Source organism: Erpetoichthys calabaricus, chromosome 14 (genome assembly GCF_900747795.2).
Source record: "Erpetoichthys calabaricus chromosome 14, fErpCal1.3, whole genome shotgun sequence".
Classification (NCBI taxonomy): Eukaryota; Metazoa; Chordata; class Cladistia; order Polypteriformes; family Polypteridae; genus Erpetoichthys; species Erpetoichthys calabaricus.
This window is the reverse complement of record NC_041407.2, coordinates 95,026,078-95,051,052: the sequence shown is the minus strand read 5'-3', so window position 1 is coordinate 95,051,052 and position 24,975 is coordinate 95,026,078. Positions and strand designations below refer to the sequence as shown.

Sequence of the window (24,975 nt, the reverse complement as noted above, 5' to 3'; positions counted from 1 at the left end):
ACACATGGGACATAATAAAAAGGCAGCTTAAATAAGGGCACCGGAATGTGCAACACGTGTTAAGTCATCAAAGTGACCCAACTCCCCCCACCAATGTCCCATCGCTATATAAGGTTGATGGATCCCCCTGCTTAGCGTGTGAAATGAATTCTTGATTGTCATCTTCTTGGTTTTGGGTCTTTAAGTTCTGGTATTGACTTTCCAACTTCATGCCCGCCAGTCTTTATCATCACAAACCCCCCTGTGCCCCCCCGAGTCAAAACATAAAAACGAGGAGGTCCTCAGACTAATGGTTACTAAACAAAGCCCACCACACATGTCACATTTCTGGTGACTTTCAATCCTTCGTTTTCATCATCTTAGGGAGTCGGCGGCGGTCAGGGTCTCCTCCCGTAAAGGCAAGTCGTTTAGCCTGACATACCCGCCGACTCAGTCGACCCAATCAGACACGTGTGTGTGAGAGATGACAGCCAATGAACACCTATCTGGAAGTACAAGGCTTAGCAGTCAAGAAGGTTGAGGGTCCCGGACCTCAAAAACCGAAGAGTCTCATGTTTTATGTCTGAGTGGACGAGGCTGACGGTGCTGGAATGACCTGATGTGGTCTGGCGATGAGCTCAGCTAAACTAAAGGGGAGGCAGCTTTTATAGACACTCAGGTGCCAGGCATAGGACTGGCGACTTAAAGGGCACCGTCCCACCAAAGGACACAACATTGTGTCACCAGGCCAAAGTGACGTGACAGTCAGAACAATAAAACTCATCAGCCATTTTAAACTCCAACAATGGGCGACTCACAACAGACCAAAGCTCTGATTCACTTCGGGTGGCAGCTGCCAGGGCACCTGCTGTTGCTGACTGGATAACTCACCCTCACCCTGGTTGAAACTGAGTGTGGACACAGAGCCCACCTCGAAGGGCTGCTGTCCATACACACGCAGAGCAGACTGGAATTTTGATGCCGGGTTGTCTGAGATTTTGACTCCTTTTGTTTTCCACTTCAGACTGCCACCCACAAGGGGGCAGTGGTGCCCTGCCAAAGTCGCCATGGCGTATATTGAGTGGGTTGTCGTGTGATGCCAATGTGCCAAGGCACTCATTGAGCACATCCATCGACAGCCCTGCCTGTCCTGGTCAGGTTCCCCTGGTCACCTCCATCTGCCTCATGGCTGCTCACTCCTTGGCACAACGCCTGGCACAATGCCTGGCCCAGACCCTGGTCTTGTCACTACTGGTCTGGACCACTGGGTCTCTCTGCTGGCAGGGGTACTGGCATGCATCACCAAGTCACTGCAGATGATTCAAAATGCAGGAGCACGTCTGGCGTTCAACCAGCCAAGGTGGGCACGTGTCACCCCTCGTTTGAGATCGCTACATTGGCACCCTGTGAAGTGCAAATCCTTGATGTTTGCCTACAGAGTAAGTCAGTGGGTCAGCACCTGCATATGTGGAGACCCTCATGAGGTCCTCTGCCCCCCCCTCGACCACTCAGGTCTCCTAATGGATGGTGTCTGATGGTGCCACGTCTGCGTGGCATCAAATCTCAGTCCAGACTCTTTTCATGTGTAGCTCCTGGCTGCCCACCCCTCATGTGGACTTCCGACTCGTTTGAAGACCCTGGCTGTCAGGTCTCTTCACTTGTGGTGATCAGCTTTGTCACCTCCTCCTGTCACACTTGGTCCCCCAGACCTCATTTTGACCTCATCTGCAAGTCGCTTTGGATGAAAGCCGATAAATGGACGAAGTAAGAGCGTCTCGTCTGACCTGCCAGCTCAGCTCCATAGATGTCAGCCTTGCGCTTCTCCCCAAACATTCTGCCTCAGAACAGGAAATGAAGGAACACAAAGACGTCCCACTTTCATTTCCTCAGGAGCGGCCCCTCTGTGTCTCCGAAGGCATCATGGCTGCAGAATACTGGGACCTGCTGGCCTGCGCCGTGTGTCTGGAAGCCCCTAGTGCCCCCGTCTCTCTGCCCTGTGGGCACACGTTCTGTAAAGAGTGCATTAACCGCTGCTGGGACCACTCTGGCGTGTGCAGCTGCCCCCAATGCCGGCGGACGTTCACCCCGAGGCCTACTCTGCTGGAAAAGTCCATGAAGGCACCGTGCCCGGGCGACGAGGGGCCCGGTGGCCATCCTGGAGGAACCTTTGGAAGCATGAAGCACTTTCTCACCCGCCTGGCGTCTTTCTGCGAAGCCCACCTCCAGCCGCACTACGAGAAGGATCTGTTCAGGAATCCCACTGCCTGCCAATCGGGGGGACACAAAGAGATGGACCCTTGTGGGAGTCCTGAGGGGGCCACAGCTGGCGTTCAGGTAAGGGCTTCTGACCGCCTGATGATGATGATGATGATGATGAGCTTGTACAGAACAGGCCTGAGGGTCCTTAGTCTGACATTCCTGTTTGGAGAAACACGGTGGGCCAGGCATACATTCACAGGCCCACTTATCAGGGACAGGACTTGTGGGGGATGCAGCCTGTCCTGGCTTCACTGGGCATGGGGCTGGGACCAGCACTGGATGGGATGCCAGCCCACCGCATGGCACACTCATCACACTGGACCCGTGTAAAGGGAGTTTGGAGGGAATTGGCGGACAGAAACTGAACCCGAGTCACTGGAGGCCGTGGCACTAACCACTCAGACATCTTGCTCTTTACCCCTCTCTTCACCCCTTTCTTTTCTTGTGCCACTTAGTCCATCAGATGGGCACAAGTAGGCACTGCCTCTCGACACTTTATTGAGCACATGAGAGGAGCCACCCCTGGATGGGATGCCACTCCACTGCTGGGCACATGCATTGACCTGTATAATGGGAGGCCAGGCAGGAATCAAACCCGAGTACCCGAAGGTGTGGGGCACTGGTGCTCACCACTGAGCCGCCCCACACACCACCTTTCATCTTAACCTGCTTAGTCCAATGCAGCGTCACTGGGCATAAGGCAGTGCCCACTGCTGAGCCACCATGCTGCCTGGGCACCACAAACTCACATCCACTGAATGCAATCCTGAGGGTATCGGGTGCAAGAGAAAACTCCAAAGATTTTGACAGTTCACCCACTCCGACACTTACCCACCCACACAGAGCCAGTTTAGGGTCTCCAGGTGACGTAAACAAACTCGGGGATGTGAGAAAAAAATGGAGCCTGGCGGGAGAAGCCATTGCAACCTGAGAAGAACACGCAAACTCCACACAGATAAGAGTTTGAACCCAGGACTAACCACTGTGCCAGCATAACCTCACCTGCTGTCTGTTTGAACTCACAACTAACCGCTGTGCCAGCATAACACCGTCCATTTGAATCCAAGACTAAATACTGTGCCATAATAATAACATCTGCTCTCCATCTCAAGCCATGACTGACCATTGTGCCAGCATAATACCATCCATCATCCATTTGAACCCAGGACTAACTGCTGTGTCATCATAACACCATCTGCTGTCTGTTTGAACTGAGAACTAGCCACTGTGCCATAATAACATTATTTGCTGTTGGTCTGAATGCTGGGGTACCCACTGTGCCAACATAGCACCATCCACCATCCATTTGAACCAAGGATTACCCACTGTGCCAATATAAACCATCCATTTGAACCCAGGACCAGCCACTGTACCACGGCACAGGGTCACAGGGAGTGCAGCCGTAGTCTCCACCACAAACCAATCCAGGATGGGACGCCGGTCCCCCACAGTCCACACTCTCGCACTGGGCCGGTTTTTGGATGCCAGTTGACTTCCCAGCTTCTCTTCTTTTCCTTTTTTTATTTTTTCCTGCTCTCCCAGTGCCAGTTCTTTAAACTGCGTGATGAGGCCCCCTGCTGGCAGGAGTGACAACTGTCACCTACTCGTCTATCTGCCCTCCATGATGCTGATCCTGGATTCTGGGATTGCGCTGAATTCAAGGATGGATGGCCGCACGTCCATTTGGTGGCATTCTTCCTCTTTCCACAGAAGCCAACATGAGGTTTTGGACTAAAGTGGGCAAGTTGGTGAAAAAAATGAGTGGTCAGAGATGAGGAGTTATGAGGCTTTTATACCGCAGGGCTCATTTAATGAAAAAAAAGAGAAATTATGGAGAATAAAGACAAGGGTGACACACATCAGCTATGAGAGGCTGGCACTGGCACTGAGAGAGCTGGGCAATGGAGACCCGCAGCTGAAATTATAAGGGACTTGGCTTTCACAGTTTAGTAGTCTAGATGCACTGTTTGAACAAGGGGCACAACTAGACCCCAAATTTGACGGGGCCAGGACAAACACATTGCATACCCCTTGGGGGTGCCCCTGTCCCAGATGGTGTGTTTATGACGATTCTCCATTCCTTTGTGTTTCCACACAGGCGCCACCCCAAGTATCCATCCCAGATATCCACCAGATGATCCACGAAAAGCGCCTGCAACTGGAGAAAACCCGCCGAGTCATGGAGACCATTAAGGTGAGCAAAATGGGAGACCCAAACTGTGAGTAGTGAGGAACCCCTGATGGGCACCCTCATCTGCCTCCGGCATGCCAAGCATTGGTTGGCATCCATTGAGAGCAGTCAGAAAACAGAAGGGCAAATGAAAAGTTTAATCTGGAGCAGAACATGGCACGCTGCTTTCTATTCAAAGTTAACCAAAAGTTGCTAAGTTGGCAGCAAATGTGGCAGGCCAAGCACTTTGAAAGAGGAGACTGGCAAAGAGTGGGCCTTGAGCAGCTGAGTAGGACCCTTCAATTGGCTTTTAATTGTCAGGGTATGCCCGTACTGCCAGCCAGTACCAGTCTGTGTACCCCTTCTAGGAACACATCCCACTGGCATCCACGCAGATTGTCTCTGTCATGTGTTGACTCCTTGCCAATGTGCTTCTGCCACAGAGAAACACACTGGGCAGGCACAGAAGTCATCCATGTGACATACTGGACATACACATAAAGTGTCACTGTCACAGAGGTTGTATGCCACCGCCATGTAGATGAGCTCTAAATACCCATCCATAGTGCCAATGCCTTGAACTGGCCCTAATGCCCACATCCCAAACATTTTGGGTGTTGTGCTCGTCTCCCAGGTGCTAAGGGTCCGATTTCCGGAATTCACGTCCTCAGCAGTTGGGGGTCTCTCCATGTTGGTGTCTTAGGTGAGCTGCTTGTGGAGTCTTGTCAAGTCCTGCCCTACCAGAGGGTGAGTGGGGGTTCACACAGATCAGATCATATGATTTGGTCACATGCCAGTTCCCAGATTGTGGTGTTATTGGAGAGCCGGGTGGTATACGCCAACGTCCGAATCCACAAGGACCATCTTTAAGGCAGAGGTCAGCACCGGTCACCAACATCTGGATCTTAAACCCCATGCAGCTGTTTACCTTTGGGCAGAGGGTCTCATGTATTAGACCCCTTAAAAATGACACACACATACAGGCCCTCAGATGTCCAGCAATAATGTCATGTCTTTTGGTCACATGTTGATGTGGCAGTCAGCTGTGGGTGAAGAAGGAGAGCACATGAGACGACTCTTTAGTGCACCACGCTGACCCAGGCAGGGACAGTAAACCGCTCTGACTTGTGCCCATCTATCCGTCTGTCTGTCCTCCCTTTGTTCTCTCGTCAGACGTCGGCGGATAGAGAAGTGCAGGAAACTGAGAGGAGCTTTGCCGAGCTGGTCAGCTGTGCGGAGGACGCCAAGGTAAAGGTGACCGCCTGGATCCGAGAGCGGGCCAGGAGAGAAGTCGGAAAAGCCGAAGCTGTCATGGACGGGCTGGAGAAGGAGATCAAGGAGCTGGAGAGGGGGGACGTGACGGGGGTCGGCCGCCACCTCCCCGTTCAGGTGATGCACCTTCTCGTTTTTATATGTTATAACACTGACTGAGCCAGTGCATAAGTCACAGAGCAGGACAAACTAAGTAGCACTTATAACAGAGCGCCATTCCTGTTGTGTGCACAGACCTGAGCGGCTGTGCCAGGATATTACATTTGTTTAAGTGGGCACCGGCAGGTGATGTGACTCATTCAGGGTCACACAAGGGAGTCACTGGCAGGGACTGAACTGGCATCTTTGTGTGATTTGTGCCACCGTGTCTAGGGCGCCCACTGACCTCTAACTGAGCGGTCTGTAATTACAATAGCAGCCCATCCTAAAGAGCGAAAGACGTCTCTCTTGTATGTACCTAAACTGTGGATGGCAGTCACAATTCTATGGCGCAAGCCCTGGCTGAAGTGACACGCTCAGTGTCACACTGCATCAGCACTGGTGTCTCAAATGGCGTCCTTGTGCCAAACAGTGCCATGCCCTCACCAGCAGGGGGCTCACTGGTGATCTGTTAAATCTGTCATACAGTAAGCCCAGTCATTGCAATGGCAGCCCTGTCTAAAACATTCATGCAGTGTTTGTTATATAGCGCCTTTCCCTAGTGATCATCATACCAAGATACTGTCATGCTACACGGCACTTATTGTACGTTTCTATAATGCAGGACCAGTAGGTGACGTAATTCACTCAGGGTCTCACATGGAGTCTTTGAACAGCAAGAAAGTAACGGCTCATTTAGTTAACAGTATATAGCGCCTTTCAATTGAATTCAGTTTATTTTTGTATTGTGCTCTACGCTTAGTGTGACGAGTTCACAGGTTGGTGCAAATACAAACTTTATAACGGACTCCTTACGTAATTTAATCAGGCAGTGGAGTCCCACAGAGGAAGCCCAGCCAGGTGACAGGTGACAAAGGGAGGAGATCAAAACCAAAACTCCGCAGCACCAATGGGGGAAATAAACCTGTGGGTCATTCATAGCAGACAAACACAGTCATGGTGCTGGAGACCTTGGCCAACTGGCTGCCCACCCCCTCCTGGGCATAGCTATTTCATAAGAGTGAATAATAAATCGAGGCTTTATCGAGTTTCCTACAATGTGGCCGCTGACAGGGGTCAGTTTTGTGGTCTACATTCAGGTCCAGATCCCACTCAGCCAGCTACTTATTTCCCTCTTGTTTGTCCAATTGTAGAGAAGCTCCTCTGTCTCAGCCCCTCATGGAGATGAAAAGTCGCTCAACATGGCTCTCCATACGGACATCCCGTGTGCGGCTCTGAGGGAGGACCTGTCGCATCTGAGAGAGCGTCTGGAGGAGATCATTGCAGGGTGGACTACTGGAATCCCAAACACAGGTAGGCTTTCAAATGGTCGGCCAATCAAGCAACGCTGTGTATAGCGCCCCCCACTGTGGTTTACAGTTCAGGGCATCTAAGTGGCTTGTAGGTGGTACGAATTGTTAAACATTTTCAGTAAAATTCCAGCTTCCTTTAAATAACATTCATGCCAAAACTGGTTGGTGTGGGGTTCATCTTGACGAGCTTAGTCTCTACGTGGTGGTGATTTTCATTGGTTTAACTGAATGAAAGAGAAGAAAACAACAAGCATGAAGATCTGGAGAACCAGGCGGTGAAACCCCGATTGACGGCAGCTTGAATTGTCATAAAGAGTGACATTGCAGAAAGGGGAAGGAGGCAAACATCTTGTTCAGGCTGAGGTCTTCACTCAAGGCAGGCTTTTTTATATGTCCTGGGTGGAAAAGACGAGAATTCAGTTTGGAGTGACGTCATCAGTCCTCCTCAGACCTGAAGGCTAAAGAGCTAAACAACAATGCCGACCTGCAGCCCACTCTTTGCATAAGCTCTATAGAGGTCCCCTTCACATGCACGCCTGCCACATGATATATAATTGTGAATAATCCTAGCGATATCAGGAGCAAACACATTACTAAAGAGGTTTGCGCAAACTAAATAAACTTGTATTGCTTTTGGATTCATATTTCATACATTGGAAACCAAACTCAGCAGTCATTTCATCAGTGGAGTGACGCCGCTGAGTGCAAACGGGTGACCTCATGGAGGGCTAATCGTCAATAAGTTCCTGAACCTCTAAGTAAAATATTAGGAGATACTAAGAGACATGATGTTAATGTTCATTTGTGAATGATCAGACTTTAATAAACAGCTTTCTTAATAGGCTTGCTGTTCCAGCTCTCCAAACGTTACAGCTTTATCAGATGAACCAGTTGCACTCTCTGAAATTGTCTTTTGCATTCCTGAAAATGAATCTCATTAATTTTTCTCATTCCTTTTGTGACTTTGTTGATGACCTCATACTGCTTTTCATTTTGAGTTTTGTGTAATATTTTAATGAGTATCCCCCAAATTGCATGTTACATCTCCTCATCTATGAATTCAAGATTTGTCCCACAGTTGAGTACCTCAGGCTTACATCGTAAAGTTTATTTTTACACACTTTAACATTAAAAGGATGGCAAAACTGTACTATCGCTTTTTGTTTTTTAATCAAATAACACTCCATATCCATAACTCATTTTACAGTTTTACAAAAAGAAAAAAAAAAAAAAAACAAATCAACAAATTGAAACAAATCAACCCCCACCCCTGAGAAGGAGAGCTTTGTCAGCAGAGTAAAACTTTAAGATAGTTAAGACAAATGAATAGATAAAATAATAAATGAATAAAGATAAATGGAGTAAAAGAGGGGAGAGAATCTGCTTCCTCATTTTTAAATCCATCCATCCATTATCCAACCCACTATATCCTAATTGCAGGGTCACGGGGGTCTGGTGGAGCAATCCCAGCCAGCACAGGGCACGAAGCAAACTCTGGGCAGAGGCACCAGCCCACCGCAGGGCACACACACACACACCAGGGACAGTTTAGGATCGCCAATCCACCTAACCTGCATGTCTTTGGACTGTAGGAGGAAACCCACACAGACACTGGGAGAACATGCAAACTCCACACAGGGAGGGCCTGGGAAGCGAACCCGGGTCTCCTAACTTCGAGGCAGCAGCACTACCACTGTGCCACCCTCATTTTTAAATGCATATTCTAAAATGTTTTTGATCAGATCCCGTCAGGTTTTGAAAACATTTTGCACAGATCCTCAAAGTGAGAATTTGATTTTTTCCAGTTTCAAATAGTATACAGTATAATATCAGTTACCCACTGACTTAGAATAGGAGGGTTAGGATTCTTCCAATTGAGCGAGATAAGTCTACGTGCCAATAGTGTAGTAAAGGCAATTCCAGTTTGTTTGTCCTTCTCCACTTTAAGCCCCCCTGTGAGCCCACCAGACACAGCTGTTAGTGGGTTAGGAGGGATTGTGACACCAAGGCTGTCTGATAGGCATTTAAAGATTTGGGTCCAGAATGATGTTAATGTGGTGCTGGCCCAGAACATGTGACCCAGTGAGGCTGGAGCAGGTTGGATTTTGCCCTGGAAACATTTTGGACAATTTTAAGCGAGACAGATGTGCTCAAAATATAATTTTAAGTTGAATAATTGTGTGCTTTGCACATATGGAGCTCGAGTGAATTCTCTGCATTGCTCCCTTCCACTCCTCTTCTGAGATGTTGAGTGAGAGATCCTTTTCCCACTGCACTCTGGGGTCTTTGAAAGGGAGAGACTGTAAAATGTTTTATATATTACAGAAATGCTGTCTGAGTCCTCGAGAATGAGCAATATTTTTTCCGGTATAAAGGTAGGTGGGAGGTGAGGAAAATTGGGCAGGTTTTGATTGACAAAGTTTCTAATTTGAATTTAGTGAAAAGTCAAGCAAAATGACCTCTTTAATTGGCTAACTAAAAAGATTACAACATGCACACTTTCGAGGCAACTCAGACCCCTTCTTCAGGTGAGATGTAATACAGAAACTGGAGTTCCCTGTGTTTATATACACACCAGGACAAGTCAAACTCGTGCTAAAATGTAATGCATTACAACATGGTTTGAATAGAGACAAGAGTTTTATGGCCGGGTATGAGGATTGTTCACATCTCTCAACTGGCACAGACAGCCTGACTACAGATCCACATTGTATGGAAAAACTCATCAGAAACTTCAAAAGACTTTGTTGGACAGTCATCTTATCCAAAGATCTTCACCATACATTGTTCTTCTGTCTTGTTAAATGAATCTTAGCCTGAAGAGGTCTATTCGTTTTTTACATTTGTGGTGGCTCTGAGGATCTGCACTGACAATCGGAAGGTTGCCGGTTCGAATCCCATAAATGGCAATAGGGACTCTGCTCTGTTGGGCCCTTAACCTGCATTTGCTAAGCACTTTGAGAAGTGAGAAAAGCGCTATATAAATGCAAAGATTCATTATTATTATTGTCTCACTTAAAGATTTACCAATGTTGTTTCTTGTCCTGGTGTGTATGTAAACACAGGGAACTCCAGTTTCTGTATTACATCTCACCCGAAGAAGGGGCCTGAGTTGCCTCGAAAGCTTGCATGTTGTAATCTTTTTAGTTAGCCAATTAAAGGGGTCATTTTGCTTGACCTTTCACTACATTCATAATGGCTAACAACACCCTAGTAAGGTAGTGAAAGAAATGTGTTGCTGGAAAGTTAAATTTGGATTGTAATTGTTCATAGGATGCAAAAACGTTGTCTGTGTACAGATCTCTAAGTGATTTAATCCAGACATTAAAAACTGCGTACGTCTGCGAGGGTGGGAAAATGTGGTTCTCATGCAGAGGTGCCACAGATAAAAGATTCTCCATCTTAAAATGCTTCCTACATTGGTTCCATATTCTGATTGAGTGAAACACAATTGGGTTATTAGTATATCGGCGATAACTTGCATTTATTGGAGCATAAAGCAGGGAATATAAAGAAGTACTGCAGGATTTTATTTCTATCGCGGACCAAGCCTGTGTATGTTCGTCTGTTTCTGTCCATGTCCAGGTTTTTATAGTTTGTATGTTTGCTGCCCGGTAATATAAAACTGCACTATCTCAAATGACTAGGCAACAAGACCTGCTAGGATCAAAAACCAGGACATCAAACGTTCAGATTGTCAAAAACAAAACCCAATACGAGAATCGAACTCAAAGTCGAAGGGAAGGGTGGTTTCCAGAAGAAGAAGCAAATAATGACAAAAAAAGTCTTTTAGGGGTTGAATGCGATAATCTCAGATAGAAAATGGCCGACTAAACTGACCTTATAAACCTTTTGTTATATTTTCAAATATTTGTTATTATTTTGCGTTGATTTGCCACCGTTTTCTGCGTTGGGCTTGCCCAGGTTGGTAGGCATTTTACCTGAAAGTCATGCAGCTTTACTGCCGAGGTTGAGTGTACTTCACCTCCATTCATCCCTGTTATTGCCATCACTTTCTATCAGCTTTGAGTATCGACATTCTGCCAGGTGACAATAACAGAAAGGTTTACAAACATTACAATTTGTCACGCCAGAAACAGGCTGGTCGAAAGTGAGCCTGTGAGTCAGACTGTTGAAGAGTGAAGTGTATACAGACGGACAGATGCATCTGTCAGGGTATTAGAGATGAATGGTTAAGGCCGGCGACAAGGAGTCAGGCTGAAGAAGAACCGCATACCAATTTCATTCTGGTCACAAGATCATGAAAAATGACTGGGAGAATAGGCGAGGTAACAGAAAAAAGGGTCAAAACCAGGAAATTAAAACATGACCGTCAAAAAACAAAACGACACACAAGAATCGTGGACAAAAAAATCAAAACAAAAGTCAGAACCAGGAATTTTAGACTAAGGAACTTTATGAAAGAGCAATCTTTATGAAAGAGCAATTTGTAGCAGCACTGCTAAAAATGTCCCACATCTCCCAGCAGCCCCAGCAGTATAACACTATTGGACAGCTTCGGAAGGTGCAGGGGCTGCCGGGAAGGAGATTGAGCAGGCGGCCCTTTAAACAGGATCCTTAAAGATGCTGAGGGGATCTCATAAATCATCCTTTTGTTTGTTAATACGCCTCGTGCACACAACTGGATTACGACTTGACCACCGTGGATGACAGTTTCTGTCTGCATGTGTTTGCCGTCCATGTGAGTTTGTACTGATTGGAAACAAATCTGTCTGAGAGGGAGCAGCCAATCACTTCACAATCACACGGCCACACTGCATCAGGACCTGGTAGGACAAAACTTTACGTCGCTTTCAGGGTTTTTCATTCACACATCCATCATGAACTGCCCCTGCTGTCCTGGAGTGTTGTTGATATTGTTGTTAGTGTTTACTGTTTGCTGTTAGTGTTTTGTCATTTATCATCGCCGTCGAGGAGCTTTCTTATATTGTTTGTTCTTTTTTCATTATTTGATTAATATACCCATATTTTATTGTTATTTGTCTAATCATTGTGCACTACAGTGTCCCTGTGTGTGAGTGTGTGTGTGTGTGTATGGGGTCAAGGCTGTGTGTGTCCCTTGTGTGGTTCCCCCCAATAAAATAAACAAATCAGCGTCATTGGATGGTGTGAATCGTAGCGCCCCCACAACCCCTACAATTTGGAAAAAAACATGACGTGTAACCGAATTTGAAAAATACAAAATGGCAGATGAGGTCATTCTTTAAGTGATGGGAATTTCAAGAAGTAAACATCCATCCATCCATCCATTTTCCAACCCGCTGAATCTGAACACAGGTCACGGGGGTCTGCTAGAGCCAAATCCCAGCCAATACAGGGCACAAGGCAGGAACCAATCCTGGGCAGGGTGCCAACCCACCGCAGGACACACACAAAGCACACGCTAGGGCCAATTTAGAATCGCCAATCCACCTAACCTGCATGTCTTTGGACTGTGGGAGGAAACCCAACGCAGACACGGGGAGAACATGCAAACTCCACGCAGGGAGGACCCAGGAAGCAAACCAGGTCTCCTAACTGCGAGGCAGCAGCGCTATCACTGTGCCACCGTGCCGCCCAAGAAGTAAACATCAAATTCATATTTGGAAACCTTAAGAAAAAAAAACTAAAATGAGTGTCTGATCTGAGAAACCCATGGAAAGAAATGTCTAAGGAAAAGAAAAAAACAGAAACCTAAGAGGTCACCGCTTTCTTGTTGACTTTTTCTTTTAGTGACAGAAGTCCCCTCGTCTGAGCCGATGACCCCTGAGCCTCGGAGCGGGGCAGACGTTCGAGTCGGTGAGTTTGTCGTTTTTAATTTCCCAGGTTTCTGAGCTTTTGATCTTCAGATGATTCCATTCGATGGTAGAGGCTACCATTCTAAAAATGTGTTGTCTTTGGGGTCTCGCCGCTATCTTACCTCACTTACGAATTTGGGCCGATCTTCATGCTTAAACGAACCCTGCGCCAAAAATGGGAATTGTTTTTATTCAATACTTACCTGAGGCAGTTTGTACTGATGGCTGAGAAAAAAACTCATGTTTTCATGGAGAATGGAAATCATAAACTTTAGGATACAATGACAGAGCTTTAATGAGGGCCAGCAGGGGACCAATGCTGAAGATAGATAGATAGATAGATAGATAGATAGATAGATAGATAGATAGATAGATAGATAGATAGATAGATAGATAGATAGCTTTATTAATCCCAAGGGGAAATTCACAAATTAACAAGAGCAAGCAACAGTACAACGTCAAAGAAAAACAATCTCAAGTTACTTGGGTTACATCAGGGGTCCTCAGTCTCGGTCGTGGAGGTCCGCAGTGGCTGCAGGTCTTCACTTCAACCAAATTCTTAACTAGAACCCATTTAATTTATCACTACAGCAATACGTTGTTTTTGGGCTTCATTTTTGATCTCCTGCCTGTTACTAGTGATGTGAAAACAATTCTCCTTAGTGATTCGATTTGCTTCCAATTCACCAAAATGATTTGAATCTTTGAATGACTGATTCGCTCATTTCAAAACCAACACCAAGCAATATTCTAGTTGAAAATCTAAAATAGTATCATAACTGTGTAGCAACTTTAACCACCAAACAAAACAAACAGCATAAAAAGCAAGCATCAAAATAAGTAATTCACAACTAATAATCTCTCAATTATATTAAAAGAGTTTCCCTTTTTGTGTCTGCGTTTTTTCAGCCTTGACCACACCACCTCCACACTGCTCGCCCAATCATTATTCCTACTGCTTTCCGTCGGTGTCTGCGTTTTTCAGCCTTGACCCACACCCCTCCACCCTGCTCGCCCAATCATTATTCCTACTGCTCTCCGTCGTGTCTGCGTTTTTCCCAGCCTTGACCACGCCCCTCCACGCCGCTCGCCCAATCTTTACTCCAGGCCGTCTTAACGCATTGGCACGCTAGGCAGTTTCCCAGGGGCCCCATGCTAATCTTGCTGAGTGGTTGTATAGGTATGGCCCCCATTGCCCCGCTTTGCTCGTGGGGGCTATAATACTGTAAAGAACGGCCCTGCATTACTCCTGCTGTGCACATCCTCTCTCCGTCCCACTCATGACCATCTCGGTGCTGCTAACTCGCCCTTCAACGCAGTCGGTTATAATGGCAAGGCAAAAAAGCCAATGATTTATTCGAGAACGTCGAATTTTAGATCGTAGTAGAAAAACAGCAGCAAGAGCTGATAATGAACGTTGAAAAAAAGAAAATGAACAAAAAAGCTGCATATCATAAAATGAAAGAACAAAGAAAATCGCCCAATAAACAAGAAAGAGAAAAATATCCCGAACAATACGCGAACAGAAATGCAAGAAAAGCAAACATTTATAGAATGTAAGTTAGAGGAAGATGTAATTCAGAATATTGTTTTGATGAGGGCGTTAATGTAATCTAATTTTTATTTACTTTTTTTTACATTTTACAATGTTTTACTGTTCATCTGGTATTTAAAATAGCCAGCTGTAGTGAAATACTCAAGTAACTGATTTTCTATCTGTAATAAACTAAGGACCAAACCGTCTTCCTCTCTCGCCCCACAATACTCATCTATCATTAAATAGAGTCGCTTTCTGTAAGGAGGGGCACCTGACGCCTTCGGTCGGCTCACCTGTAAGATAGCGGGCGCCCAGTGCCTGCACCTGGGGGTTGGTGAGTGAAGTGAGCAGGAGCAGAGCCCCCAGTAATAATAATCAGGGCCGGATTTTCCTATAGGCTAACTAGGCTTCAGCCTAGGGCCTCAAGATCAAGAGGGGCCTACATTCAAAATGTTAGCAAAATTAAAATTACACTATTCTAAAAATAGTGAACACTAAAACACTGAACCGAAAATAGGAGAAATTCTACGCATATGACTAATAAACAAACATAAAAATGTATTGGTTTAAGATCAACGCGTATAACGTATTTTATTATCTCTCATGTAATTTACAAACTAAAAATGGAAGGTGAAAGGGCCTCATAAGTGGAATAGCCTAGGGCCTCTTTTCATATAACTCCGGCCCTGATAATAATAATAGTAATAATAATAATAATAATCCTCTATTGAATTTTGACAATAAATAGAAAAAAAACAATTACAATTGTACAAAAAGAAGCTTAAAATACAGCACGCAAAGACTGAAATATGACTAAATAAAATTATCTTCAGTTTTGGCTTAATCTCCCGCACCCGTCCTTTCTGATGCAGTCGGCCCCACAAATATCATCAGTGAACTGAACTGCAATTCAATGGACTGCGAGTCTCCTGTCTGCAGGACGTGAACGAACTTTCAGTGGCTCTCCAGACCAGTAAGGTTCATACTGGTTCATTCAATCAGTCCGTGTACTGAGACGGTCGCCGTGAGTGAGCCGATCCGTGGGAGGTGCTTGGTGTCATATGCCAAGTAAGTCATTGGCTAGTTGTTGTCACGGCCCGTACTGATTGGCTGTTTCCCCAAAGACCTCGGCCTTTAAAGTGGCATTAAAGATGACTGCCGCGGAATGCAATGTAAGGTGTAGCGCGCACTGCGCATGCCTCGAAAAGATTCCTTCTTTAATGTCAGTGAAGCAGTATGTTCGTTCAGAGGCCAAGACACGTACAAAAGAACTCGTTTGTTCGTTCATTCAGTGCGCATCGCTATCTGTTGATAATTCAGAACCCTTCATTGCCTGTTTTAGTTTTTTAGCGGCTGCTTTTAAGTTTTAATTGTTGCCTCTTTTCTTGAGCAGTCGTTAGTTAAGAATGAAATGCAGGTAACCAATAAACCTGCAGCTCCCCAGCTAACGTGCTACCTTATGAAGTATCAGCGTTAAAAAAAACAGTTTACAGATAAATGAGAGGGAACTGGGGAACTGGAAGGAGCGTTAAGTTTAAATCTGTTTTGGTCCACAAAGCACATGGATGACATGGATGACGTCCTCAGAGAAGGAAACTCCACGTGGCATGGTCTTGGTGAGCAGTGTGCACTGATTACAACGATGAACCACTCGGATTAGGAGCCCTCAGCGCCACACTGAACAGCGTAAGGTTTTACAATATACAGTGCCTGGATGCCAGTCCTGCCACCTAACCTCACGTTTTCCCTACAGGGCAATTAAAATTTGAATGAAAACACAGACAAGCCAAAGAGATACAAAGCAAGCAGCAAGGACTGACTTCTGATTAGGAAATTGGCTAGAATGAGAACCTGGAGCCAGTGTGGCCCCTCCTGGACCCCCGGGTTACTTATCCACATGTCAGTTATCCAGCTGCATGTTCACAACATGGATTTTTTCTTCAATGAATATTTTCGGAAAATCGGAGAAATACACATACGTGATTCACGTGAGCTTTTGAATTGAAAATTCTGCTCTTGAGCAGTAAATGGTGGGCAGGTCTTCAGTTCATGAGCTTGGCCTCAGGTGTAAACTCACAAAACAAGCTGAGCAAAGGTTGGTAGACCAGCATGTTAGCCATTCGCGAAGTGCATCCACTTGGAAAGGCCACATCAGGTTTCCTTAAAGACCCCCGATGTGAACTGAAATGGGGAATGCCCCCCCCAAACACCCCCCCCTCACCCACCATCCTATGTCACAATTGCCATTTTAAGGGGGCCCAAATTCAAATTCAACTCTTATGGGAATCAGGACATGCAACTCACAGCCCCAAGTGTCACAGGGTCCCACATTTACAGAGTGTAACCTCTTAAAAACACAGACCATACCATTAGAAGGGTGGCTCTTAATATGCTTGGGCCCCCTAAAGCGCGAAAAAATTCAAAGAGGGCCAGAGCCACCAAATACAGCATTGAAGGGGTCCAGCAGTTCAGGTAAGAGTAGGCCCCCAAATAGCAACTGAATATCAAAGAGGTGCAAAACCTTCACATAAGACCCATAAATGCTGATACAATTTTAATTTAGGTCATGTTTTTGGTCAAGTGTAAGTGCCTTTCTAATTCAAATTACAGAATTAAAAATAAAAATGACCACCACTTGCAACACCTTCCCCCCCCCCCCCCCCCCCCCCCCCAATACCAACAGAATATAAGAGTTGCCTCCCATTTCCATGCATGACCTCTAATTTCAATGCAGTTGGGTTAAACAAAGGCAGTAATAAGGACCCTCCCAGTTCACTACATTGTCAGTGTTGGTCATGTATGACCCCATAAAGGGGGTCCTATGCTAATTATTAGAAGTGGCTATCGGCTGTTGGTCCCAAGCTTGTTCCAACTTTCATTTTGTCTTCTTTTCAGTGATGGAAGTTCCAACGTCTGTGCCAACGCCTCGTGAGCTGCGGAGCAGGGCTGACTTCATAACTTGTGAGTTTGTCTTTATTTATCACATTTGGTCCAGCGTTGAGAACATCGGGAGACATCAGTGTCTCAGAAATGGGGCTGGAGGGTGTCGGGGTCTCCATCCTCTCTGTCATTCACTTACAGCACTGACAGCAGGAATCGCGTGGTGGAGCACAGGAGGCACACTGCACTTCTAGCTGACTTCAGACAGTCAATATGGCCTCTGAAAAGAACATTTAGATGTTTAGGCAATGCACAGGAACGATTACAAAGGAAAATAAAGAGTTAGGTTATATCGTAAAAAAATTGAATATAAGCTGAGGGGCATTAGGCTCAGACTACATAATGCGCTCATGAGACCACATCTGGAGTTCTGTAAGCAGTTCTGGTCACCACAGTGCAAGAAAGACAGAGCAGAACTTGAAGCTGTGCAGAGGAGAACAACCAAGAACATCTCAGAGCTTGAGGACATGTCCTGCTGTGACAGGCTGAGACAATTAAATCTGTTTAGTCTCAAGCAGAGAAGTCTACTTGGTGAAGTAATCCAGGTCTTCAAAATCCTTAAGGGACGTTATGCTCAGACTATAGAATGCACTCGTGAGACCACATATGGAGTGCTGTGTGTAGTTCTGGTTAACATGCTACAAGAAAAACAGAGCAGCAATTGAAGCTGTGCAGAGGAGAGCAACCAAGAACATCTCAGAGCTTGAGGACATGTCCTACTGTGACAGATTCATACAATTAAACTTGTTTAGTCTCAAGCAGAGAAGACTACATTGGTGAACTGCTCCAGGTCTTCAAAATCCTCAAGGGATGTTAGGGTCAGACTTTATAATGCACTTGTGAGACCACATCTGGAATCCTGTGTGCAGTTCTGGTCACCACAGTGCAAGAAAGACAGAGCAGCACTTGAAGCTGGGCAGAGTCTAATTGATGACATAATCCAGGTCTTCAAAATCCTCAAGGGACGTTATGCTCAGACTATGTAATTCACTAGTGTGACTACATCTGGAGTATTGTGTGCAGTTCTAGTCAAAATGCTACAAGAAAGACAGAGCAGCACTTGAAGCTGTGCAGAGAAGAGAAACCAAGAACATCTCAGAGCTTGAGGACATGTTCTACTGTGACAGACTCAGAGAATTAAAACTGCTTAGTCTCAAGCAGAGGAGAACGTGTGGTGACCTACTCCATGTCTTCAAAATCCTCAAGGGATATTATGCTCAGATATATAATGCACTGGTGAGACCACATATGGAGTGCTGTGTGTAGTTCTGGTCACCACACCTCAACAAGGACATAACAGAGGAAAGCAACCAGATGTATCCAAGGACTTGAGGACATGTTCTACTGTGACAGATGTAAAGAATTAAATCTGTGTAGTCTCGAGCAGAGAAGACCACATGGGGAACTGCTCCAGGTCTTGAAAATGCTCAAGGGACATTATGCTCAGACTACATAACACTCTAGTGTGACCAAATCTGGTGTGGTGAGTGCAGTTCTGGTCACCACACCTCAAGAAAGATGGAGCAGGACAGCTGTACAGAGGAGAACAACCAAGAGCATCCCAGAACTTGAGGACATGTCCCACTGTGACAGGCTTAGAGAATTAAACCTGTTTAGTCTCGAGCAAAGGAGACAGTGTGGTGACCTACTCCAGGTCTTCAAAATCCTCACGGAATGTTATGCTCAGACTACATAACAGTCTAGTGAGACCTCATATGGAGTCCTGTGTGCAGTTCTGGCCACCACACCTCAAGAAAGACATGGCAACACTTGAACCTGTGCATCTCAGGACTTAAGAACATGTCATACTGTGATAGGCTTAGAGAATTAAACCTGTTTATTCTCCAGCAGAGGAGACCGCATAGGGTCCTCATCTTGAAAATACCAGAGGCATTGATAAAGCAGATCCAGCAGAATTCATTCAACTTAACAGTGAGTCCTGTACTCGAGGACACCAGTGGAAATTAAGGGGACTAGCATTTAGGACTGAAGCCAGGAAGCTCTTCATTACACAAAGAATTATGAGATTCAGTAGAAACTACCAAGCAGAAACCTTGAGGAATTTTAAGAAGAACCTGGATGATGAGATGTTGGGACAGCTGAGCTGTTAGCTAAACAAATTAGCCTGATGGACTGAATGGTCTCCTCTTGTTTGTCAAATTTCTTTTGTTGCTAACAAAGTCCTTGCACAAGCCACAAACACCTTAGCAAACACTGAAGCAGGCCCACCAAGCTTGCCTTGAGATAACAGTACCAGGCCTGTGGAGATTAAGTGAGCCTTTCATTGATGTTATTTGGGGTTAAAGGGGTCTCTGAAAGTCTGGCCTTGGAGAATCAGTTGGAGGGTGAGGCCTATCTTGGTTCATCTTGTCCCGCAATCCTTCTGCTTATATGAGTAGTCAGATTGCCCTCAGAGATCATCATGGGCCTGTCACTTCAAGTAGGGCAGCAGAAGGGACTTCTTACCTTTAGGGGTCACCTTCGATCTCAGAATGCTGTTTTGACTTGGAAAGGAGAATATGGCAGGTCACAAAAGGAGGTGGAGAACCAGGAGTGAAACAGAGTGGTCAAAACCAAGAAGGCAAACGAATCAGCACCAAAGCAAAATTGTTAAGCAAGAGACCGAAGTCAAAGATGGAGATTGAAGACTAAACAAAATACCGAAAGGTACCGTGAGGTTTGTACAACAAATCGTCGTGGAACTTCTCAGGACACACCACTGGAAACCACAAAATGGTGGCACCCACAGAGAAACAAAATGGTGGCCCGGCAAATACTAAAATAAGATAAAAAATGCAAAAGTAACGACTTGATTAAAGACACATCCTGGAAGGGAAATTGTGGTAATACCACAATCTTCAGGTTAAAAAAATATATATATATTTCTTCCAAAACTAAGAGAAACATTTTTCAGGAGAGAAAAGCGAAACACATTCTTAAAGTTCATCATATCATAACAAATGTGGCTGATCGGCTGCACTGCACTACTGCACGGTGAAGTTTGGGCAGACGATGCGAAGGACCAGGATATGAAAAACGATGTCAGGAAACAAAGCGAAGGTACCAAAGGATGAAACCTTCTGTGCGCCAATAGCCTAATAGCCCATCACCACAACTCTAAACAGAGCACTTGCAGAAGGTTAGTGTGGCATCGGACCTTTCATTCTTCCTATGAAGTCAGTAGACGGATTGGGAGAGCATGGGGGGGCCATGAGGTCGCTGGAAAGGGGTGTGTGGTGCCCCCAATATCTGCAAAATGATGACGGTCCAAGTCTTTAAGTCCTGGTGCTTCCTGTCTTGCTATATGGTTGCGAGACATGGACGCTATCCAGTGACCTGAGACGAAGACTGGACTTCTTTGGTGTCTCTTCGGAGAATCCTTGGGCACCGCTGGTTTGACTTTGCGTTGCTCATGGAGTCCTGAATGAGGCACATGACCTGCAATGTGAGAGAGTGTCAGTTACAGCACTACGGCCATGAGGCGTGATTCCCCGAGGGTGATCCGGCTCATTGTTAAGGACCTGAGTGGCTGGACCAGGTCAACGGGTTGCCCATGTGACATCTGGCTGTGGCAGATAGAGGGTAATTTCTAGAGGGTCCATGGACCATGTGTCTGCCAGGGGGGTTGCCAACTGGGATCCCAAGCTGTTTAGTCTTGTGGTGGGTGCAGCAACACACTTTACCAGTGCCACCCAACCTGAGCTGACCTGACCTAGACCTTTTCAGATGTTTGTATTTATCTTATCATGGTTGTCATTCCTTGCTTTATTGATCTTTGTCCTTGTGTGTCTATTTCATGCTTTCTAGCCTGAGACTCTGCAAACTCTGATTTTCACCTTTGTTATCAGATGAAGTACAGGCTGGTCCTCAAACAAAGACTCTGAAATGTAAGTGTGGGTTTGGAGCAGCTGGAAGTCCACATCCCTGTTAAATCTGCTGTCATAACAGGGCTGGGGTGCCACTAATGCCTAGCAGAATGGGCAGTGCCCACTTTGTCCTACAATCCTCCCACACACACAATGCATTCTCTTTCTGCACCCTGTCTGCTGTTATTACCACAAGCAAACTGACTGTGGTCGCTGCACAATGAATTTCGGGAAACATCACAAAATCAGCCCACACTACAAGACTGCCGACTGAAATTTCTGACATGACAGACATTGTACGACTATCGTGAAGCAGAGCCTCCATGAAAGTAAAAAAGGCCTTTTTTGCCTGATTAGAAAAGGCCTCACCTCAGTGGGCTTAATCCCCACTTGTCTAAAGGGGATGTGGACCCAAAGTATCCTTGAAAGCCCCACTAGAGGAGGGTAACTGTAAACCTCGGCTAGCACAGAGATGGGCTAATGAAAAAAATACTTAGAAAAGGAAGATTTATTAGAAAAATATCAAAAGAATGTAACAAAAGCTCAACAGAAGCATTAAAGGAGATACCTAAAAAGAAATCCACAGTGGACAAGTCCCAGAAAATACAATCCAGTGATCAGAATACCACGACAGAGCAAAAATAAATAAATACATAAACAGAAATTCCAACCATAAAGACTTTTCAATGATTCCCACTGAACTGCCTGTCTCCACAGTCTTTGTAGGGTTGGGGGTGGTCCCTAAATGGAGACGGACAGGTGGCCACGCCTCTTGGGGGTGTAACCCACAGAAATCCTGGAACATTCTCATATTTGAAGAGACAGCACACCAGTACATAATCATATATGAAAAAAATTTAAATAACATAAAACAGCGTTTCTCAACCTTTAAGTATTTGTGACCCGAGTTTTCATAACAGTTTTAATTGCGCCCCCCTAACATTTTTTTGAAAGGAGCCCACTAATACCAATTTGTTCTTTTTTAATTAATGATATATCATATATGCATATTATTATACCTACTTAACTTTTATCGACATTTATCTAACTCTATATTTATTTTTCTAGTATCAGAATGTAGTTTAAGTTCATTTGTTTTGGTGTCAATAGATGAATTTTTCATATTTTCGATTCTTGTTTTCTTTTTTTCACATCTTCGCGCCCCCCTTTTTGTTACTTCGCACCCCCCTAGGGGGGCCCGCCCCACAGGTTGAGAACCACTGACATAAAGACATGAAAAATGAATAATCAATCGGTCATTTTCTAACTCGCTTTGTCCTGAACAGTGTCGTGGGGGTCTGCTGGAGTCTATCCCAGCTAGCATAGGGCACAAGGCAGGAACAAACTCTGGACAGGGCGCCAGTCCATCTCAGGGCAAACACACATAACAGGGCAACTTTAGTGTCACCAATCCACCTAACGTCCATGTGTGTGGATTGTGGGAGGAAGTTGGAGCACCTGGAGGAAACCCACCCACACATGGGGAGAACATGCCAACTGCACACAGGGAGAACCCGGGGCACAAACCCCAGTCTCCTTACTGTGGAGGCAGCAGCACGATCACTGCGCCATCATGCCATCATATAACTTCACCTCAATACAGGACAACGACAGCCCAGTCGTTAGAGGCAATCGGGCATTGCGACCCCCAGACCCCCATACTGCTCACGAAACGACAGCCAATGAAGCTGAAATTTAGGCCGACTCAGAAAATCAGTCACTAACTGTAAATTGGGCCTAAAATTAGGACAAAGGCCGCATAGTCCATGATGGGCTTTACACAAGCAGACGCCTTTTTTTGTTTTGCCCCAAGCTGATATGCATATTAATATTTAAGTGTGGTGACCATTTTCACTATGGTCACTGCTTCCTTTTGGCTTTTTCTTTCACTGAAAGAGGTTCCACCATCTGAGCCGATGTCCCCTGAGCCACAGAGAAGGGCAGACTTTCTAGCCAGTGAGTCTGTCCACTTTATTTCTCCAGATTTGATCTCCAGGTGGTTTCCATCCATCCATCCAGTATCCAACCCACTATATCCTAACTACAGGGTCACGGGGGTCTGCTGAAGCCAATCCCAGCCAACACAGGGCACAAGGCAGGAAACAAACCCCGGGCAGGGCGCCAGCCCACCGCAGTCCAGGTGATTTTAATGGTTGATATTATCATCCCAAAAACGATGCTGTATTGTCTTGGGGTCTCGCTGGTATCTTACCTCACCCCTTCTAACACTGCACTGCACAGAAAATCAAATCAAGATGAAATTCACACCGTGTACCCGGCTCTAAATTAACACCAGTGGAATGCCTGATCCAAAGCGACTGGCTGAAAAGGTGAGTCTTCTGGGTGACGACCCAAGAAGTGAAGAACCTTTTTAAGGAGGGTTGCCTTATTTTAGGTCTTTAACCTCTTAGATGACACCACCAATGTTTTTGCCTGTAGATGGCCGACTACTCGGTCACATTACGTTTGGGCCCCCAAATGTAAAATAAAATGAAATTAAGCAGCTCCAATTAGTGAACTGTGTAGCTGGGCAGATGATTAGCGGCTTGACATTTCTTCACTGATTCTTTCCTCTCTTCATGCAGACTCCTGTCTACTCAAACTGGACCAAAGCACGGCCAACGATCACCTGCAGGTGGCTGAGAGAAACCGCAGCGTGGTGTGGCGTGGAGAGAGCCACTCCTGCCCTGACCACCCCACCAGGTTTGACCGCTACCTGCAGGTCCTCTGTCTGGAGCCCCTGACTGGGCCACACAGCTACTGGGAGGTGGAGCGGCAGGGCAGAGGGGCAGCCATCGCTGTGGCCTATAAAACAATCAGCAGGAAAGGATGGAGCTCGGCCTGTCGCCTGGGAGGCAATCGAAAGTCCTGGAGTTTACTCTGCCTGGATTCTACTTATGCTGCGTGGCACGATAACCAGGAGACTGAAATTATTGCCCCCCGCTGTTCTAGAATAGGGGTTTATGTGGACCACCACAGTGGCACACTTGCATTTTACAGCATCTCAGACACCATGACGATACTGCACAGGTTCCAGGCCAGCTTCACGGAGCCCCTGTACCCAGCGTTCGGAGTTTATCGAGGCTCCAGTGTGACTATTAGCCAGCTGGTAAGTGCTGAGCAGTAGGTGACCAGTGGGCAGATTGTCCAAATATCTGGTGATCACCAGAGTCATTGGTGCATGGACGCACCACAGAAGCCTGGTCAACTTCTAAACGTGAGACGCCATCCTCGGTGAGCGGTCTCCTCGTACATCTGGTGGACTGGTAGGGGCGGAGCTTCTTTTGTCTCGTTGCCCTCAAGGGGCAGTTGGGGAGGAAGGAAACAAGACTGTTAGCAGCAGCAGCAGCGCCCCCCCGTCTTCATGAGGTGGTATTACTTCCTTAAGGCGAAGATGACCTGTAATGTGACAGGCATGTCCGACCAACATCTAGCACATCACCACGATAAAATACAGAACTCATTGAGCAGAAAACCCGAATCAGCTTTCCTGGTGTTTCTGATCCAGTAGTGGCATGAAGTGGCAGCATCAGCTTCGGCATGGCGTCCTTGTTTATGATTTCTGTTTTCATGATTTATGCTTTTGATTTTGGATTCCTGGTTTTGAGCCAATGCTCTCATTAAATGTGCTGATTCAGGTGTGCTGGTTCCTGGTCTTGTTTTCTTTTTGGGTCAGGCTGTTTCCTTAGGAGGCATTAGCTCT

At 46.0% G+C, this 24,975-nt stretch overlaps 1 protein-coding gene across 1 annotated transcript; it reads left to right on the top strand.

Annotated features, from left to right (window-relative positions):
- Positions 1–1,856: 1,856 nt before the first annotated feature.
- LOC114664653 (tripartite motif-containing protein 16-like protein) lies at positions 1,857–24,733 on the top strand. Its single transcript, XM_028818845.2, has 7 exons — positions 1,857–2,313; positions 4,337–4,432; positions 5,582–5,797; positions 6,973–7,132; positions 12,865–12,930; positions 17,362–17,427; positions 23,858–24,733. The coding sequence occupies exons 1-7, from the start codon at positions 1,900–1,902 to the stop codon at positions 24,397–24,399; spliced, it is 1,560 nt and encodes a 519-aa protein (XP_028674678.1). The 5' UTR covers positions 1,857–1,899; the 3' UTR covers positions 24,400–24,733.
- Positions 24,734–24,975: the final 242 nt, after the last annotated feature.

Bases quoted from the DNA above. Each gene is read 5' to 3' on its own strand.
- LOC114664653 (XM_028818845.2), top strand. From the start codon at position 1,900: ATGGCTGCAGAATACTGGGACCTGCTGGCCTGCGCCGTGTGTCTGGAA. The intron at 7,133-12,864 runs GTAGGCTTTCAA...TTTTTCTTTTAG, and splicing joins TACTGGAATCCCAAACACAG to TGACAGAAGTCCCCTCGTCT. The intron at 12,931-17,361 runs GTGAGTTTGTCG...TCTTCTTTTCAG, and splicing joins CGGGGCAGACGTTCGAGTCG to TGATGGAAGTTCCAACGTCT.